Genomic DNA, 19,832 nt, shown 5'->3' with positions numbered 1-19,832 from the left:
ATAATAAAATTATAATGTACAAATAAGTACAAACTTCAATTGACAAACTGATTTTATAAATTTGAGATTCATTCTCTTAAAATAATTCTGTAGAGTTCATTTGTTACAGATGTAAATTCCACAATGAACCAAGCCTTATATTTTCCAGTTTCATAAAAATTTAAGCAGTTAATTTTAATTTTCTAGAACAGTGTAAAAATTAAAACCAAAGTTTCAAAGATATTTTGTTTTCCCTTCTGGTGAAAACATTTTGTAGCAGACACTAATTTCCATTTGGTCATTAACTTGATTTTGACTACAAAAGATGTGGTGAGATTGTATACACACATACATTACTTATGAAACACTAGTTAATCAATGTTTTTAATTACATATTACATATCAATTAGAAAAGTAATTATTGGGTATTAGAACAAGACAGACACAGAGAAAAGCACTAAAACATGTTGTGCTTATATAATCAAGTTGTCTTTAAGGCCAAAAAAATCTTTGGCAGCAACCAATCCAGAACTAGGGGGTGAGAAAGAAGGGTCAACACTAAGCCTCGGTTTGGTGACTTTTATTTTTGGGACATCAAAGTTGTCTCTTCAAACGTCTGCTGCTGATTTTCGTATTTGGTGGAGATGGTTAAGTGTTCTAGCATGGAATAATTTGTCTATAACACCATTCTCTTGTGGGCGTTTCAAATCTTGACTTCTTGTATTCACTCACAATATATTTTCTGACCTCATCATTTTAAAAATATTATACAACATTAAGGTATTTAAATTGTATTTGAATAATGTATTAAAAAAAAGTAAATATTGTACAACTGTTATATTTGTAAGGTGGAAAGAGGTATGTGGTGTTGTTTCATTGGTTAAGTTAAGATCTTCTGGACCGGGAATAAAGGAATTTATAAGTGAAAAATAAAACCAAAATGGATGAGTCAATAAGTTGCCAATCCTCTTCAAATAATGTTTTTTTTTTAATTAAATTACTCTTTTTACACAGATGTTGCTTAGAAAGTGAGCTATACTTATCTATATTTAAATTTGATTTATGAGGGACATGATATAAATTAAAAATACAATTTCACTATGCATAAATCCTTATGAATGATACTGTTTGAATTTTGTAATAATACTCTCAAAGTTGACATTATTTCATATATTATAGTGGTCCCATATGACAAGGTTGAGCTGTAGGACCTTTAATATATAGTCTGATTAACTTCATCGGACCCCATTTTGCAAATGGATGATGTCGACGTTTTGACTACCATACAAATTGAATAGTTTTAATAATTTCATTATTAAATTAAAATCTCTTCATATTTTTTCAAATTTTGTTTCTAATTCATGTACTTATAATCTATTTCACTTCAACATATACCTATTTAATAATAATAATTATTATTATTATTAACAAAATAAATTAGTTAGTTGTTTCTTTTTTGAAATTTTAGATAACAACTTTCTACAGCAATTTATTATAACAAAGACTATACCATGTTCCATTATTTGGTTGATCTGTTGGATTTGTTCAACAAAATATAATATCATTATTGTTGAAAAGTTTATGGTCAAAACTCAGTTTATAAAAATAAATAAATGATAATTCATCTGGAACGCAAAATTAATTTTTAATTGAAAATCAAATTTCCTCAGAAGGAGTTAGTTACCTGGGATCTAGAATTTGGATTCAACAGCAACTGCTCCATAACAGCACCCGCCATTTCATTTCATTTCAAAGCGGTGAGTTATTCTATTTAGAGTGTTTTCTACTTTTCAATTGTAAGCAACAGTTTTCTCTTGTGATAAAATAAATTCAGAAAATATTTTCAATATTTCTTTCCCTCACTGAAACATTTGTGGCTTTTCAAAAGGTAACAGACAGAAGAAGTTGATGTTTCTCCACTTACACTCCAATTCCTTTCTCCCTAATTTATTCATACTTTTTTATTATCTGTTTCTCTGTTTGGGATAAGACTCTTACTCTCACTTTCTCTCATTTGTGTGCGTGATGATAATCACAGTTTAGTCGCTGCTGTTTGTAAATTCTCTACTATGGCGTCGGCTTCGCAGGGTTCCTCTTCTTTCCAAAGGTTTTGGGCGTCATTTCGGGTTGTTAATTCTCTCTCTTTTACTCTTTTCAGTTTTCTTTGGTTTCGTTTTCTTCTATGCTGTGGTAGTACTCTGTTTAATTTTGTTCTTTCATCCTCATATTTCTCAAGAAGACGTTGGTTAACCAGTGTAATGGCATGAGATGAAACTGTCAGAGGATACTTTAAAAAGTTATATGAAAAGAGTCCACAGAAAATAAAATCAAAATTTTTGTGTCAATTTTTAGAAATTCTTCCTGTGGCTCTGGAGCATTGAATTTTTATCCACAACTCTGTTTTGTATTTCATTACTCATTGTCAAACTAGTAATACCTTTAGGAAATCATTATTTTGTTTCTGAAAGCCATTGAAAAAATTAGTTTTATGCATGACGGTGACTTCAAAAACCTCGATAAATGTAGGCAATGTGTAACTGAGTTTGGATTCCAGAAAACATTGAAGTTGTTGGTGTAATTATGATTGTGAACCATAATTTTGAATCATGACTTTTGCCAGCCAGATTTATCCCTGTTTGGGGGTAAAACCAATCATGTGATGTGGTGGAAAATGAAAATGCTTACAACGGTAATAAGTATGTACTGCCTTGTGGGCTAGCTAGTATATATGCATGTGCAGTGCCAATAATTTCTTGCTCAACTTTACTCCCAATTTAGATAGATGTTTAATTTCTGGATTGTTCATTATGTGGGGGACAGGGAGGGATGAGGCTGCCGATTGATCCCTCGGCTCATACTATCAAGTCCCATGGAGCCGCACTTGCAAGAAATCACGTTCGTGATTGGCTTATTTTGTTGCTTCTTATAGTGATAGAGGTTGTCCTTTTTGTCATCAAACCATTTTATCGCTTTGTGGGAAGGGATATGATGGAAGACCTTAAATATCCTATGCAAGAAAACACGGTGCCAGTTTGGGCTGTTCCTGTAAGTGTTTTCTATTTCTTTTTTTTACTGCATAGAAATTTGAAGTAAAAGTTCAGTAGGTTGCTTCCTAGTCTATGGGATTATTAGTTTGCCTTTGGGTTCATTTTTATACCTACTCAACTTTTAAGTATTTAATTGTTTCGTTATAAAACATGTATTTTTTTGTCTTGGTCCTGGGAAATTTTGTCTAAGAGATGATAGAAAATAATGAGAGGTTCCTGCATTGTTTGCTTCCTGCACGTCTTCTTTATGACATAGCTTAGTTTTATTTGGTACTAAAAATTTTAACTAATTATTTGTTCTTCCTCTAATGACCAGTTATATGCGGTTCTGTTGCCAATGGCCGTTTTCCTTCTATTTTATATGCGCAGGAGAGATGTATACGATTTACACCACAGTGTTCTAGGTAACCTTTTGCCTTTGTCATGCATCCTAGTGAAGAGTATTTTAGTCGAGATCTGATGATTCATTTTGCTTTGATTTAATATTTGAAACAACTCAATAAAGAAAATGAAACTGTATAAAAGTTTGTTTTAAGGAAGAAAAGGAATTGTTAAAATTTTTTAGGCCACGCTTACATTGTCTTTATCTTTTCAATACGAAAAGTTGCTGTAGACCTTAAATAATAAGTTTAGAGTTTTATGTAATTCAAAGTAATCCATTCTACTCAATTTGTTAAAATAGTTAAACATAAGAATTGCATTTCAAAATAATATTTGACTGTGGATATATTTTAAATTAATATATTATTAAATAACTAAATAAAGTCTTAGAATAAAGCCATTTTATTAAAGATATAAAGATTTTGGTAGTTTTGTTGAAAAAAGATATATACCTTGCCTGGGTATATATATATATATATATATTATAGATCTGTTAGTTGAGAGATTGGTGAATCGGTGTTAATGTGCTTCGTTACTTGGTACCACAGGCTTGTTATTTGCAGTTTTGATCACTGGAGTCTTAACCGATGCTATAAAAAATGCAGTTGGCCGGCCTCGGCCAGACTTCTTTTGGCGTTGCTTCCCCGATGGAGTGGAGGTACGCAACTGCTATAATTTATGTCACAATAGCTACCCTTATGAATCTGGATCTCCATCATCTACACTTCCTGTGCTAATTGTTACCGTGTTACTTCTTGTTCTGGTAAAAACTAATAGGCATGCTGAGAATGTTGAACTTAAATCCTAAATAAGAACAAAACTCTCACGACAAATTATAATGTAAATGTTTTAATAGCATTACATATCATATTTTTCTTCATAAAAAATATAATTTACTTGTTGACAAAAAGTTATAGTTAACATTTTTTTATAATCTTAGAATCGGTCGCCAACCGAATTACTTTAGTACAAAATCTTATATATATATATATATATATATATATATATATATATATATATATATATATATACACATTTTTTTCCTCATCTACTCATGGTTGAGTGTTCTGTATCATTATAAGTATTAATTCGTAATTGAATTAATTAACTTAGTACAAGACTTTACACCGGCAGTTTTGCCTCATTGACTTGAGACGAGAGTTTATGTGCATAGATTTTCTATTGGTTTGCTACCGAATCATTCATCTTGGTATAAGTTTTATGTCAATGATAGCCTATTCACTTATAAGTGGTGAACAAAATATAATCAAAGCATTTTATATTAATATTTTGTAAAATAGATTATTATTTCTTATTAAGAAATAAGTTTTAGTAACACTTAATTCCCAACAAAATTAATCTCGTGGTTACCTCACTTTAATACTTACATCAGGTGAGATACATAGTCTTAGCCAAAATGTTTTTATACCCTCTTACCACTGAACAAGGAATCTACAGTTATATAAAAATAACTTCATTTAAAAATCAACTTCTATTTTAAAATAGTAAATTAATTTTGCTAATAACAATTTTATGCTTTAAGAATTTTGCACAGCTCGAAAACTAACAGCAGGGATTCAGTTCCTTCACAGGATAAGACCGTTATGGGACGTGCATCTCTTGTTAAGAGCATCCAGATTAAAATCTATTCTAAATCCACTTTTGTGTCTTCTCAAATCTTCTTGGTTACACGATGCTTTTGTCTGTCATGTGGATAAGAGCTGTCAGATGCTTCTAGAAAAGTATATCTGTCATTTTATGCAGTGGGTAGCTGCTAAAGAAATGGCTCTTTGTTAATCGTTTTCTCTTTGATTAACTTTTACAGAATTATGATAAATGGGGAGATGTGGTATGTCATGGCAAGGAGAGCGATATAAAAGAAGGACACAAAAGTTTCCCAAGCGGCCATACGTCATGTGAGTATCAATTATTATTTATACAAAACTTAGATTCAATAGCTTACTTGTTTCAATTTTGGTATTTCTTTGGAATCAAGTTTAGAACTACTCTGATATTTCACATGATAAAACACAATTAATTTAACCAAAAAGCTGGTTTTCGGGATGAGAATATCCAACTGTACCAAACCTTTCACAATTTTCGTTGTGCTGGGTGGTCCCCTTCTTTTTGTGCCTGTTTTGGTGTGAGCAATGGTAAATAACAATGCATTTTACTATGTAGACAGGTCGAATCTGAGCATTGAATTATATTTCTCGTAATGTTCATTATAATTATATTAGAAATATAATTTTAGCTAAAAGCGACCTTGCTTTTAATAATAGAAAGACTAAAGATTGAGAAATTAGTAAATATTATTTTACTTAATTTATCGGAAAATTAATTATTCATCATATTATTAGCTCATTTGTATTGAAAATTGTTTGCATATAAGTCTTTTTCTGATAAATGTTGTTCTGCAGGGTCCTTTGCCGGTTTAGGTTTTCTCTCTCTGTACCTATCGGGAAAGATTAAAGCTTTTGATCAAAAAGGGCACATAGCAAAATTATGCATTGTTTTTCTTCCTCTTCTTACTGCTTGCATGGTTGGAATCTCACGAGTGGATGACTATTGGCATCATTGGCAAGATGTGTTTGCAGGAGGACTTCTGGGTTTGTTTTTTATGAACTATAAAAAGGCTATGAATGGATTAAATATCACACCAAAGTATTAAATATCAGAGGTCATTTTAAAAAATTTAAATAAAAGTGAAACTCTTCTGACTGTGTGTGATATTTCTTTCAGGTTTAGTCGTGGCAACCTTTTGCTATATGCAGTTCTTCCCTGCCCCCTATAGTAATGAAGGTAACACCTCTATCTTATTCATGATTAATATCATCAGAGCAGCAAGACAAATGTTGTTTATATCTTTGATTTTGCATGCTTTTTTATTTTGCATTATACTCAGTCTATCATTTATCGATTAATAAGGTTTTGATTTCAATGAGCAGTAGATTGTACTTTATATATACTAGATTTGATTCGATAAGTTAATCAAATTAATATCTACGGATCTGAGTCTGATTTGTGTTCAACATGTAGCTTCATTTGTATGGCTTGGTGATATCATGTTTTTTTAAAACTTATTTAAAAGCCTCCTTATAAATCACTTCTTTAAATAGTCTGTAGTAGACTTAAGGTATCTTCGGTTACATATATGGAGTTAGATGGAAAATATCAAAACTAATGTAGGTTATTCATTGGAAAAGAATAAAAAACATTGAAATTTACTCTTTTTTTTTATCTTTTATTTGTTTTTTCTTTAATTAAATACTTAGAAATTTTACTTTATTTTCCCTTTTAGTAATTTAATTTATTTCTATCTTCTCTGTAAAACAGAATATTGAACAAAAAAATTTCTCATTTTTGTGTATCTTGAAATTTGGCAAGTTGATTGAAATCTTAAAAACACTTATATTTTTATAGAGATGCTAATAAATCAGTCAAGAGACCTTAAGGATCGGTTTAAGAACAAGAGCGGGTTTTTCTACAATATAATTTTTGAATATCTTTGAATGGATTAAGAATTTTCACATTCATGTTGGTCATTTGAGAGTAGAAATTTCGGGTTTCCCATCATAAAATGTTTGCCTAATCATAAAATGTTTGCCTATGTTTAATTAGCAGCATTTCATGTGGTCGAAAATTCATAGAGAGTGATTCTTAACACAGTACTGATTTGAGTCATGTCTCTGCTTTTAAGACTGCTTTATTTTAATTTTTTTTCAGGATGGGGTCCATATGCATATTTCCGAGCAATGGAGGAATCACGAGGCAACAATGGAAACACGGATAGGGAGTCGCCCGTTGTGCAGGCGATGGAGGAAGGGGTTACGAATCAAGAACCAAGGAGAAATGGTGATACCTTTACGCCTTACCCTTTTCGTAGCCCAACCTTGGAAGCCATGGAAATGGAAAACAAGTAATCTTATAGCAGTCATGTCTTCCTCTAATCTTCTTCCTCTGCTTCCTTACTTTTGTGTATACTCTCCTAGATTTAGCAACTTGTCAAGTTTCTGTTGTTCATGCATTCTCATTATTATTATTATTGGCACTGCCACTGTAAAGATGAAAAATGGCGGCTGCTTTCCGCTGAATAAGATCATGTTAATAGATGGCACCTGATTTGCAAATTTTTTTTGTTTAAAAAATGGAATCCTTTTTTACCTAAATAAGAAGAAAAGTTACCCTGGGAACTGTACTCCTTTATTTGTGCGGTAAGTGAGGTACAGGTTCAACGTTTTAGTCTGTTTTAATACATTGACATCTATCTTTTAAGAACACTTAATATTGTTTATCTTAATATACCGTTGAAGATAAATAATTGCAACAATGACTCCAGTACAAAATTTGTAGTAACTTTGTAAGTCAAAAATAATTTCAACAATGACTCCAATCCTGGCGTGGTGGCGAGACACACTTATGGTAGGCGCTGCAGTGATTTGACGCTGGTGATAGAAGCTGTCTCACGTGTGGTAATGGGAAAGAAGAAAGAAACCTGTGTTTACTTTCGCTGATGTACTCTTCAAGAAGATGGAATTGTGAGAAATTGGAACTGAAGAATTGGGAGACATGATTTGAGGGAATTAATCTTGAGAAAAGGGAGAAGAGATGGAAGTATTTACTGTGTATATTAATTAATTTTATATAAATATCCTATTTTATAAATATATCATGCTCAGTGCTGTTGTTTGATGATCAATATTTTATAATATATAATAAAAATAATGATATAATTAAATAATAATAAAATAATAATAATAATACAACTTTTTTCGTGTTAAAAATTAAATTTATTTTTTTCTCCTCTTATAATAATTTTTACAATTATATATAATATTAACAATTACAATTTTATATTATTCTTATTATTACTAATGATATTTTAATAATTCTAATTTCTATCAATTAAACAATTTTTTTATTTATTGTAACGGTCAAATCTTACATTAATTTTTACAAAATTTTACTTTTAAATCCATCTTCAAATCCGCTCAAACAAGCAACAATCAATTCATCTTTAAATTCATCCCTTCACTCTCTCTCATTAATCTTTTAAATTAAACACAGCCTAAGTTTTTTGAATAATTGTTTGATTTATTAGAGAGATCCATTTTGTTTTTCGCACCTCCTACTTTCATTGCAAATACCTCTATTTCAAAACCACAAGTAAACGTTTCAGGGTAAATTTTTTTGTGTTTACTTGAGTGGATTTTGAGGTAATTGAGAGTGAATTTAGAGGTAAAGTTTGTGAAAATTAATGTAGGATTTGATTGATGTGACAATTTTAAAAAAATGGTTTAATTGGTAGAAATTAAATATTACAAAAATGCCCATAGTTATTAAATTAATATAAAATGATAATTGTTAATGTTATACTTAATTGTAAAAATGTTTATAAAGAGTAAAAAATTAAAAATAATGATCAAAATTAATTTTTAAAAAGTAAGAAAATAATAATTTAGTAAAATGAATTTATTTTAATGATTAGGTTGAGGCCCATGAATATATTTCAATTACATTTTCGGATGGCTATTAACTTGGGACTCTTGGCCTTCCGAAAATCTTCAACTATGTAGAAGACTTTATCATTCGCACGTTTCCCTCCCTGCGTCCTTCAAAACCTCCGCGACGACACAACGTGGTTTTCATGGCGTGCTTCAACTCTTACGGCGGCTTGAAGAACCAGTTCCCGATGCTGGTGAAGTGGGTGAGATTATGTCGCTTTTCTGGGAAAACTTCCCAAAAGGTCACCCATCCCTAAATTGCTTCAGGCCAAGCACGCTTAATCATGGAGTTCTTATGGGTCAGGCTACGGAAAAGCAAATACATTTTGGTGATATGAGTAGCCAAATCAATCCCTTTAAGCTATCCTTCAACTGTGTAGTCCCATACCTATACAGTCTCCAGATCCCTCTTATTCCGGTGTATGTTTGATTCATCCATGTGTCCCTTCCACTCGAAGCCTGCCAGGAGCCGCTCCTTGTCTGTGCCCCTTGCACCATGCCTCTTGCACCGGCATCACTCCACGCCCTCGTCTCAGTGCCCGGGTGTCACAAACCTCACCTGAGTTTTGTCTTCTTTCTCCTCTTCCAACGCGAGCTTTCTTCAACTAATGAATGCACAGTGAAAGTTGTGTATTTTAAAAAGATGCAGTGCAATTGGATAGTTGTTTTAAGCGTATATTCATTTGGAAATATTTTAACCACAGGGGCATTTCAGACAAAGTGTATTTCACCCCTTTAAATCGCTTCACATTTGCGAGTGACTGAAAAGTAAAACAATCTTGCAATTCCCTTCAATTCGATCCATGCACTTCACTTCAAGTGAACACATAAAATTTTAAAATCATCACTCGCCAATTTACGTCAACGATAAATTCAGCACAGGTGAACACAGCCTAAATGATAAAGATTATATTTATTTATTTTTAAAATTTAAGAATCATCAAACTTTGAAATAAAAAAAAAACAATCAATTTCACTAAGTTATAGGTTATAAATTAAAAATGTACTTAATTATTTTCTTTAAATTTATTTTACATATTTACAACTTGCATGAATTAGACAAACCACATCTCACATTAAAAAAAATCACAGTAAGAATTTGATCTATTGTGTTGTGGTTTCATTTTAAACGTGAGTTTTTATTTTATTTGTCAGTAAAGTGCATACTGAGATTGATCAACAGAATTAATTAATTTATAATTTTTATGCAAGTCAGTCTATTTGATCTTATTTATGCAGGCTAAATATGGATGAGTCAAAAATGATTAATCTTGCATGTATTATAAAAAATAAGAAAGTGAAAATAAAAATATTTCTAATGCTGGTCAGAGGATTGCATAACATATTGCTGGTTATGCTTTATTTATTTTTCAAATTACACTCACAATCAAAACAATTTCTGTTTTCGTGATTAGCTGATCATGATAAAAGTTATGTACAGTAACTCTTTTACTTATATTATTATTATTATTATTATTTATTTTCATATTTTAATCACACGGGTTTTCCTTTTCTCTAAAATCATCAGATATTTCTTCCAGAATAGTCTTTCTAAGTACAACATGCTTTAGAAAGTGCTTTTAAGACTGTTCAGTACAAATTTATTCAGTGCAGCAAACATAACTCGTTTTGATTTTTGTTTTTAATAGATTGGTTAATTTAATGACGTAATTCTTTGATAAATAAGTGATGATAAACTAATATTTGACAAAATCTGATTTTAGAATTTGTTATTTAGAAACAGTGTTGTCCTATAACTTGTCAAAGAATTAAAAGTATAATAAATAATAAATACAGTGAATGGTTTAGGTAAGTTTCGATTATCTGGGGAAGGCATGATGTGGGGATTGTACCATCATATATGTCACTCAACGCGTCTTCCATTAAGTTTCGCACAGTATGCAGTTAGCTTCGGCCGTCGCTGCAAACTGAGTTCACACGTTAGCAAGGTCATATATATGATTAAAACTGAAGTTTTCTAATATTTTTCTTTGAGAATATTTTTTTTTACAACATTTTAATAACATTTTAATATTGTAATTGATTTAAAATTATTTCATTATTAATAATAATAATTATAAACACAAACATAATTAATCACAAAATAACATATAAATGATGTTAAAATATTATTAAAGTATTATTATTCTTTTTCTATTAAGACTATGTAAAAAAATTTGAGTGAGATAAGACATTAAATAATATTTTAAATTATAAAAATAAAAGATATTGATTTTTCCTTTTTATAAACATAACATATTTCTTATTAATATTTAAATTATTTATATAATTTGATGTGTTTTATTTCAATGTCAATTAAAAAACACTATATTTAATGTACATATAAAAAAAATAAGTCTAATAATTTAAAAATATGAAAAATTTACACCCTAACAAAATTTAAAAACTATCAATATGATTTCACTCATACTTCCTAAAAAAAGTCACTGCAAGTCACAATATCAATATTTTCATTTACAACAAACAAAAGTCATAAATATTTTAAGCACATACTCCTTTTAGGAAATAATAAGGAACCGAGCTTTTGGTCTTTTGTCATCCTGTATGACAACCAAATGGAAATCAAGGAATAGAAACTCCCAACATTCTCAACACCACACTTTCAACATAACCGTTGCAAAACTGTGTTGTGTTTTAAGGTCAATGTTTTGGATTTCTTGTAGAAGAAGCATCACCTTTTTTCTCTTCAATATTGCACTATATAGATTACAATAATGTGAATTACAAATAAGACAAAGTTAAAACTTGGAGACTTCTCCCTAAATTAGAACAGTGTAAATTACCATTTTTTCTTTAAAAAAATTGATATTAAATAAATACCAGACTTTACCCTTGATATTAGTACATTTTGAAGAAATCCCGTTAAACCAATAATTTTATAAAATTCTTTAAAAGTGTAAAAAATTAAAATAAAAAATTCTATAAACAACTTAATTCGAGAAAAGAGAAAGAGGAAAGTTGAATATTTTCATAATGACGTGTTATCTTCCTATACCTTTTTGTTTCTCTGTCATTGCCACTCTAAATTTTCATGACATTTGTTCATCAACTATACATTCATTATTTTTTTTCTTCAATTTCAATCGCTTTATCTATTTTGTACTATTCATTTTGAATTTATTCATATCCCCAAAACATGTTCACCACCATTTTGTGATCCCTTGACCAATTTCTACTATCACCGAAATTTCCTAATGAAATTTGCACTATGTTTTTATACATTTCTCTCTTTAATTTTCTGAAACCAAATGCAATGTAAATATTTTTAGAAAGATAAACTAATAACTTCCAGTAACAAGAAAAAAAAAATATGGAAAGCGAGAACAACTTGAACATTCAAAAGACTAAAGTGGGCAATAAATTTAATCCAAAAATGAAAATACAGTTCCCCCACACGATTCCGTCGACAGTTTTCTCCAAACACGCTAGGTATATATAGGGATATGATACACCCAATTTCTATTTTTAGGTGAATATTCAAAGCCAATCAAAATATATTATTGAAGAGAAGCTGAGAAACTTAACTTTTGGAACCTTTGAAACTCTGAAACTGTGAATCTATTTCCCGTTATATTGTCTCTTTTGGTTCATCCATCTTAAGCATTAACGAAATGAGAGTTCCAATGTCTCATTTAGTATTATTATTTTACACCCCTAAAGCCTGACCACAAGACAATCTCATCCTCCTTTTCATCATCTATAAACTTCCTCCTTCTTTTGCCCTTTTGCTTTTTTTATAAGCTCACTCTAACGTCTACTTTCCATCAACATATTTCGCCACAAATTAAATAATCATAGTCATCACCAAAAAAAATACCAAGTAGTTGAACTAATGTTCAAAAAAGACACATATTCCTTTGAAAAAAAAAAAGTGTATTTAGGTGTTCGAACATTTAAATTGGAAGTAAAATGGGTGTTTGCTGCCATGTGACAAACTTACACGCTAGCTTTGGACGTACTTCCTAAAGGGGAAACAGTAATGCAAATATTGAATGAGTGGTCAAAAGGAAGAAAAGGAAAACCCAAAAGCGTGTGAAGGGTTTATTTGTGAACGGAGAATGTGGTTCTTCACTTCATCTTTTCCTGTTTTTTATATTCACATTATTCAGAAACAAAAAACAAATTACCAACAAATAATAATGATTCAATATTACACATTAAATTCTATAGAAATTATATCTAATCTTATAGTTTTTTGAAATGTATTAATTTTCTTGAAAGCATAAATAGTTTTGTTGAAAGAGTGTAATTAGAATTTAGATTCCTTTTTTATTTGTCCGACATCAACTTTTAGCTTACTTACCTTTCATTTCAGCTACATTAGTTTAAGACAAGATCTAGAAACAATTCTGAGTATGTTTCGAGAAAAGAAATTCTAAGAACGCTTTTGAATTGAAACTAACGAAAATAAAGATGTTGTTTGGCTTATGTTTTCTGTTTTGGTTTTTTTATTGTAAGGGATTAAAAATTAACGTTTATATTAAATTTCGTTATATATAGAATTCAAAGTTTTGAAAATGTTCGATTTAACTATATGAAGAAGGTGAGTATTTTTCCTTCTAAAAGTTTCTTTTATGTTTTAAACTTTTTTATTTCTCATGTTTTTTTTCCCAGTGTGCTCTGGTTTCATTAATTTCTTCAACCTTTTTATGTTAATTATGATAGCTCTTTTGTTGTTACTTTAAGAATATATGTAAAAGAAAATTAAAAAAAAATTATCTATATTAAATTGAAGAATATCTATTGTGTCATATAATATTAAAGATATTAGCAAAAATTGATGTTTGTATATGTACGTATATTTTGTCTTTTTATTTTACTTTTAACGAGCTATATTTAATATTTATATTAATTTTATACATAAAAGGTTTGTGTTTCAATTTCAAATTAAGAAATGCCGAATATCATCATGATAGTGATTTCCACTTACCATTCGTGTACTTTTTCTTTCTAAAATCTTGTTTATCTCCTTTCACTAACCATAATTCTTATAAATAAACGTAAAAGAAAAATATAATTTATTTACCCAAAGTTAATTATGAATATCGTTATACATTGTAATTATAATTGTTATAAATATAAATAAATTATGAATATATATTAGATAAGAATATATTTATTCTTATGTAGTATATATGAAGATAATAATATCTTTATTTACATTTTCCCCTGTTTTTCTTGTTTAACATTTTGTTAAAGCACGGATTAATTGGTATACTTTTGGAGATGGTCTTAAATATTAAAAGGTAAGATAAAAAAAAAAGTAATAAATAAAGTGTTTTCCTTTTAATTAATAATCCCCACGCGCCTTCTTCTTTTTGTCATTTTGAAATAGGCCTTGCAGACAATCCTCCTTCCTCCCATCTATATTTCTGCCTTCTTTCTTTCTTTCTCCTTCGCCTGCGTCGAATCTCGTGCACGTGCAGTTGCAGGTGAGTTCGCTACTCTCTCTCGTATTATTGCATTGTTCTTCTAAACACGGCTTTCTCGCTTTCTCTACTCTACTGAGCATGTTCTTTTTTCTTTTATTATTTTCTGTTCTAACTCAAAACCACTACTAATTGAGTAACAGGAGTTCAAAATTCCTGTAATTCTTCAAACCACGTCGAGTGAAAAAGAAAAAAAAAAGTTTACAGCCAACCTGTTTTCGATCTGTGGTTCACCTGTCGGATTTTGATTTGATGTGATTTGATTTTAACTTCGGAGTAATAATTATGGCAGTAATATGAGAAACCGTTGATTTTCTGTCGCTGTAATTGCTGAAAGTAAAAAATAGAAGACATCCTGACCAGATCGATGCAACTCTGTATTTGCTTTTCATTTTTATTTTTTAAATAAAAATTTGGGTTCAATGTGATATTCTGATGCTGTGACCATAACTTACACTACTTGCAAGTTTTTTCTGTTATGCTGAGCGTGTAGTCTTTATAGATAGTGATTTTACTATAGAAGGGAATGTGGTAGGGCAGAGTGTCTTTTTGAATTTTGTGACTGAAACTGAAATGAACTATGTGAACGTGTGTATTCTTAATATAATTATGTGATTTTACAAGAGGATGAGAGAGAGATGGTAGAGAATCAGACTTAATAAGGTTTAGTGGCATATATCTTCGGTATGAATGTATAACTCAAGGATCATATGATTGAATCCAGATTTATATTATATCTGTTGAAATGTTCTGTACACGCGTGCTTCATTCTTGTGGGAAAACAGTTGAAAAATCCGTAAATAAGATACAGAATCAGGTGATGAAATTGCCTAATATAAAATTGAAATCTCAGATAAATAGTACATTACTGGAACAGTACTGGTAATAAGATCCCACAGCATAACAATAAAGGCAACAGCCAGGATAAGTAATTACGAATAAGAATTCTCTGCAGTGAGAGAGAGAGAAGTTTTGCTAGCTACTTGATAATGACGGCAGAATTATGAATGTCAAAACTGACTACACGGGCAATCCAAGTCCCGTGATTCATTGCCCCGTGATTCCATATTCATCAAACACTGATACAAGGCATATTATTACGTACCAGTAACAAAATATATACCTTAACTACATAATGGCCTCTGGTTCCAAAATTACTATTTGCATTTGCTTCAGTTAAATCCCGAATTCCGAAGTATGTTGAACTTCACTTTACACTCACATTACTTTTCCGTTGAACCAAACTTAACTGTATTTCAATCAGAGCATATGAAATGAAACCTAGCTCTGAAATCGAGGTCTCGTGCAACCTTTTGAAAAATGGGGTGCAATGGGAGCAAGCGTTCGAAAAAGAAAATCTTCAGCCTTTAAATTACATGGTTTTGCTGTATATTTGAGTTGAGTGGGAGTTTTGTTTCGTCTTGGGCCAAGGCACTCCCGTATGAAAGTAATTTTATATTAGGAAAATAGATCAGATAGAAGGTAGCCTAGTTTCTACAAACGTAGGCAAACGGAGAAAGAAAAACTATGAGATTAGTGATATAATTAATAAGGACTTGTAGGTTTTTGGTTTTTCTATAAATATTATTCATGGATGTGCATTATGGTGCTGTTTGATCTTAAAAGGCTTGGCTGCTGTTTTTTGTTAGGATCTAATCCCACCAATGCTACAAGCATTCGGTCACTTTATAACATGATATATATGTATAAATAGAAGTTTTCATATATATATATGAGTGTGTGTATACACATATTTATCACTGTGACCTGTTCTTTAGTACTGTACTCTCTTCTGTTTCTGTGCTTGCTGTTCTTCTTTTGGCACTTTAATTTTTAACACAAGTCCTGCTAAACTTCCTGTCAATTGCAGAAAAATAATGCCAGAAATTCAGTTGGGTATGCATACTATCAGATCACATGGAACTAGAGTGGCAAGGATACATATGCATGACTGGTTGATTCTTTTGCTTCTTGTGATCATCGATGCTGTCTTGAATATAATAGAGCCATTTCACCGTTTCGTTGGGGAGGGGATGATGACTGACCTTAGATACCCATTGAAAGGCAATACTATTCCCTTTTGGGCCGTTCCGGTATATTTAGCTTCCTTGGATTGCTTCTTCAATTCAAAGAAATTTATTCATTACTGATATTATATGTTTTGTTTAGCCTTGACTTGGTTGATACTCAAGATATAAGATTTTGAATTATAATTCCTGAACAGATAGTAGCCATATTGTTACCACTGGCCGTTTTTCTCGTTTATTATTTCATTCGAAAGGATGTCTATGACTTCCACCACGCTATATTGGGTAAATTTCTGGACCTTACAAGTCCTTTTTCGTCCATATTTGCACGTCACTTTGATATACTTAAACCTTTTACCGGATGCATCTCAGGCCTTCTATTTTCTGTACTCATTACTGCGGTGATAACTGATGCTATCAAGGATGGTGTAGGACGGCCGAGGCCAGATTTCTTCTGGCGTTGTTTCCCTGATGGAAAAGGGGTGGGTTTTCAATTTTATTGACCTCCTAGATAGTCTACTTAATGTCACATGTACAGCTTTTATGTAGTTAACTACTCAATAAACGCCCCATTGGTGCATGACATGATCAGGTGTTTGATCCAGTAACAAGTGATGTTCGCTGTACTGGAGATAAGGGTGTTATTAAGGAAGGGCACAAAAGTTTCCCCAGCGGACATACTTCCTGTAAGTACTCTTTACAATCTTAAACTTTTTTTCGAAAGGTAATATTTCAGACAGAAAAAGCTTTTATTTCGGTGAACTTATTGACTCCAGATATCTATACAAGTTACAATGTCACAGTATGTTCACGATGAAATTCGTCTATTCTAATAGCACTACAAGCGTATAAATTGTTTTAGATTAGTTAGTTTCAAATTAAGGAAAGTATTTGTTAGGAATTCTTGTACAGCCTTGATTAACAATATTACTTTCAAAAGGTTAAGGCATTTGATATGTTTTGAAATATTCAGGTGGCGTTCGGTTCTATTTTTGTAGTCATTTTCAATGGCTACAAAAATATTACTTTGTTAAAAAATATAAGCCAAGGATTCTACCGTGGTATTGATTGATTACATATTTTGTTTTAATTTGTAATTGCAAAACATACTACTTTGTTTTCTCGTAGTTTACGTTTCCAAGATGTTCGAACTTGGAAAGGAAATAGTGAACAAAAGATTTTTAATTTTTTTCAGGTTTTCTTGAACATTTCCTTCCATCTTAATGTAAACAGGAAATAAAATCATTGGTAAAAATATATCAAATGCCTCAGTTTCTCAACCTTTTGTGTCGTCAGTATCTTAGAAATGACATGTTTCTTTTGTATGCAGGGTCCTTTGCTGGTCTTGTTTATCTTTCTTGGTATCTATCTGGTAAAATTAGGGTATTTGACCGCAGGGGCCATGTTGCAAAGCTCTGTCTCGTTTTCTTACCGGTCCTCGTGGCAGCTATGATTGCTGTCTCTCGTGTTGATGATTACTGGCATCATTGGCAAGATGTGTTTGCTGGAGGTCTTATAGGTTAGTATATCGCTGCCATATTATTACATATTTCAGTAAACCCTTTTGCAAAGTTTCTGATACGATTTTCTTTTACCAGGGACGACAATTGCTTCCTTTTGTTACTTACAATTCTATCCACCTCCTTACGATCTAGATGGTAAGACCATGAATTGTTCCTTTCATCATCTCGTCATAGTATGTGTTAATATTGTTGTTGTGGTAATTTGATTTGAATCCTTTTCAAGCCCAAATCAGTCTAGCCACTTCTGAAATTTCAGGCTACACTCATTTGGGACATAGTATGTGTTAATATACGGCTTCTGAAATTTCAAGGCCAAATCAGGCTTGATCAAAATATGTGGGTCTGATCTAAATTGAGAAAAGACGTATATGTTACTTGTAAATACTCATAATTTACCGAAGCGTTCAATATGATTATACGCTTCTCCATGTTTGTGTCTAAATTTGTTTTATAGAAACATACTTTTTTATGCCAAATAGTTATAATTTTAAAATTTAGTTTAGTTTATTGCTTTTGCCGTAGTTTCAAACATAGGCCTCAATCCAATAAAAATTTGGGCTGGACAATCTTGTTTCTGTTAAATTTTCAACAAAATGGCCAGGCTGAGATGATTTTTATGGGTTCTACTTCAGATATTGAAGAAAAATGTTTGGATCACAATTGTGTGCGTATTTACATAATTGTATGTGTAGGTTGGGGACCTCACGCATACTTCCAGATGTTGGCTGAAACTCGTAATGGTTCTCAGCCCTCTACCGTGAATAATGAGATTCATCATGTGCAATCTTCTGAGCTTCAAGCTGTATCTGTGTATATTCCACCTCAACATGATGCTGATACACGAGTCAACAGCTGGGATTCAAGCCCCATGTTAGGAGCATCCCAAAATGTAAGAACACATTGACTGCCGTAAAGACATAGGAAACATCACCAACATGTCCATAATCTGTAAAAATTATAGGCTTCGTGAGTTTCAGTTGCAGATAAACCATTTTAGGATCCTTGTCCCTTTAAATGATATTAATCCATTCCTTTACTTTGCTTTTAAGATAACATGGTTGTTAGATTGAAAATTTGGGATGTCATGTTAGTTCTCTTTTATTTTCCCAAGATTGAAGTATACACTATACGCTGCTTTGCAATATGACGAAAGGGAGAAAAATAATAGAACTTCTAGAACTCCTCTACTCAAAATGGTCGAGAAATTTTAATATATTTTTTGAGGAAGTTATCTTACTTTTTGTAACTCAATTTTTGCTTACATTACTCAGTTAGGACAGATTATACTTTAGTTTTGTATCGTTTGGCATAAACATACTTTATTTTCTTGTATTATAGCATTATGTGATTGTCTTTTGCTTTATTATATCGTCACCTATATAGTTCTGATCCTTTTTTAACAGTAGCTATAAATTAAAAACAATGAAATTACTGTCTGCTTCTCCATTGGTTAGTATAAAATTACTGTTCAACAATATTTTAAGTCTTAATATAGTGAGTTAATTCTCTGTAAAGATAAGTACGTAAAAGATGTTTCATACTTGTATTGCTATTATTTAATATATAATTTTAATAAAAAATAATAGGGATTTCTACAAACGATTAACTAGAGTTAAATCACTAAAATAGTTAGATACGCGTTTTGGATATCTTCTCCTTCCACCACTTTTTATTTACTTGATTAATACTTGTAGTATTTTTTATTGATTATGAATCTTACCATTTTATGTAAATTATGATTTACTATCCAAAAAAATCAGTTTGACGATTCATCACTTGAATTCATCAAAAGCCTTCACATGATTTCTTAATTATTTGTCGTGAATTATCTTTTTTTATAATTTTAAAAACAAAATGTAAGTGTCAGAATTTTGAAAAATAAATGGACTAAAAGGACAACTATTACCTATCGATAATTTCA

At 30.9% G+C, this 19,832-nt stretch overlaps 2 protein-coding genes across 4 annotated transcripts; both read left to right on the top strand.

Annotated features, from left to right (window-relative positions):
• The first annotated feature begins 1,581 nt into the window (after positions 1 to 1,581).
• On the top strand, positions 1,582 to 7,537 carry LOC124828235 (lipid phosphate phosphatase 2-like). 3 transcript variants are annotated; one of them, XM_047301485.2, is made up of 9 exons: positions 1,582 to 1,736; positions 2,018 to 2,105; positions 2,800 to 3,024; positions 3,343 to 3,430; positions 3,956 to 4,065; positions 5,233 to 5,323; positions 5,828 to 6,016; positions 6,150 to 6,209; positions 7,134 to 7,537. In XM_047301485.2, exons 2-9 carry the CDS (start codon positions 2,049 to 2,051, stop codon positions 7,328 to 7,330), a joined length of 1,017 nt encoding a protein of 338 aa, XP_047157441.1. In that variant the 5' UTR covers positions 1,582 to 1,736; positions 2,018 to 2,048; the 3' UTR covers positions 7,331 to 7,537. The 3 variants fall into 3 exon arrangements, with proteins under 3 accessions (XP_047157441.1, XP_047157440.1, XP_047157439.1); XM_047301484.2 differs by lacking the exon at positions 1,582 to 1,736 and adding an exon at positions 1,737 to 1,867; XM_047301483.2 differs by lacking the exon at positions 1,582 to 1,736 and having other exon boundaries at positions 1,878 to 2,105.
• A 6,707-nt stretch (positions 7,538 to 14,244) lies between these two features.
• LOC148194823 (lipid phosphate phosphatase 2-like) lies at positions 14,245 to 19,289 on the top strand. Its single transcript, XM_088097340.1, has 8 exons — positions 14,245 to 14,364; positions 16,232 to 16,454; positions 16,586 to 16,673; positions 16,761 to 16,870; positions 16,981 to 17,074; positions 17,719 to 17,907; positions 17,987 to 18,046; positions 18,604 to 19,289. The coding sequence occupies exons 2-8, from the start codon at positions 16,239 to 16,241 to the stop codon at positions 18,813 to 18,815; spliced, it is 969 nt and encodes a 322-aa protein (XP_087953466.1). The 5' UTR covers positions 14,245 to 14,364; positions 16,232 to 16,238; the 3' UTR covers positions 18,816 to 19,289.
• The last annotated feature ends 543 nt before the right edge of the window (positions 19,290 to 19,832 follow it).

Source organism: Vigna umbellata, chromosome 8 (assembly GCF_029865625.1).
Source record: "Vigna umbellata cultivar VRB3 chromosome 8, Vumbellata_1.0, whole genome shotgun sequence".
Taxonomy (NCBI): Eukaryota; Viridiplantae; Streptophyta; class Magnoliopsida; order Fabales; family Fabaceae; genus Vigna; species Vigna umbellata.
The sequence above is the reverse complement of the archived record's forward strand: the minus strand, read 5'-3'. Positions and strand labels throughout refer to the sequence as shown.

Coding starts and splice junctions, on each gene's coding strand:
- LOC124828235 (XM_047301485.2), top strand. CDS start 2,049: ATGGCGTCGGCTTCGCAGGGTTCCTCTTCTTTCCAAAGGTTTTGGGCG. Junction 2,106..2,799: donor GGTTTTGGGCGTCATTTCGG/GTTGTTAATTCT, acceptor TGTGGGGGACAG/GGAGGGATGAGGCTGCCGAT. Junction 3,431..3,955: donor TTTACACCACAGTGTTCTAG/GTAACCTTTTGC, acceptor TTGGTACCACAG/GCTTGTTATTTGCAGTTTTG.
- LOC148194823 (XM_088097340.1), top strand. CDS start 16,239: ATGCCAGAAATTCAGTTGGGTATGCATACTATCAGATCACATGGAACT. Junction 16,674..16,760: donor CTTCCACCACGCTATATTGG/GTAAATTTCTGG, acceptor GATGCATCTCAG/GCCTTCTATTTTCTGTACTC. Junction 17,075..17,718: donor CCCCAGCGGACATACTTCCT/GTAAGTACTCTT, acceptor TTTTGTATGCAG/GGTCCTTTGCTGGTCTTGTT.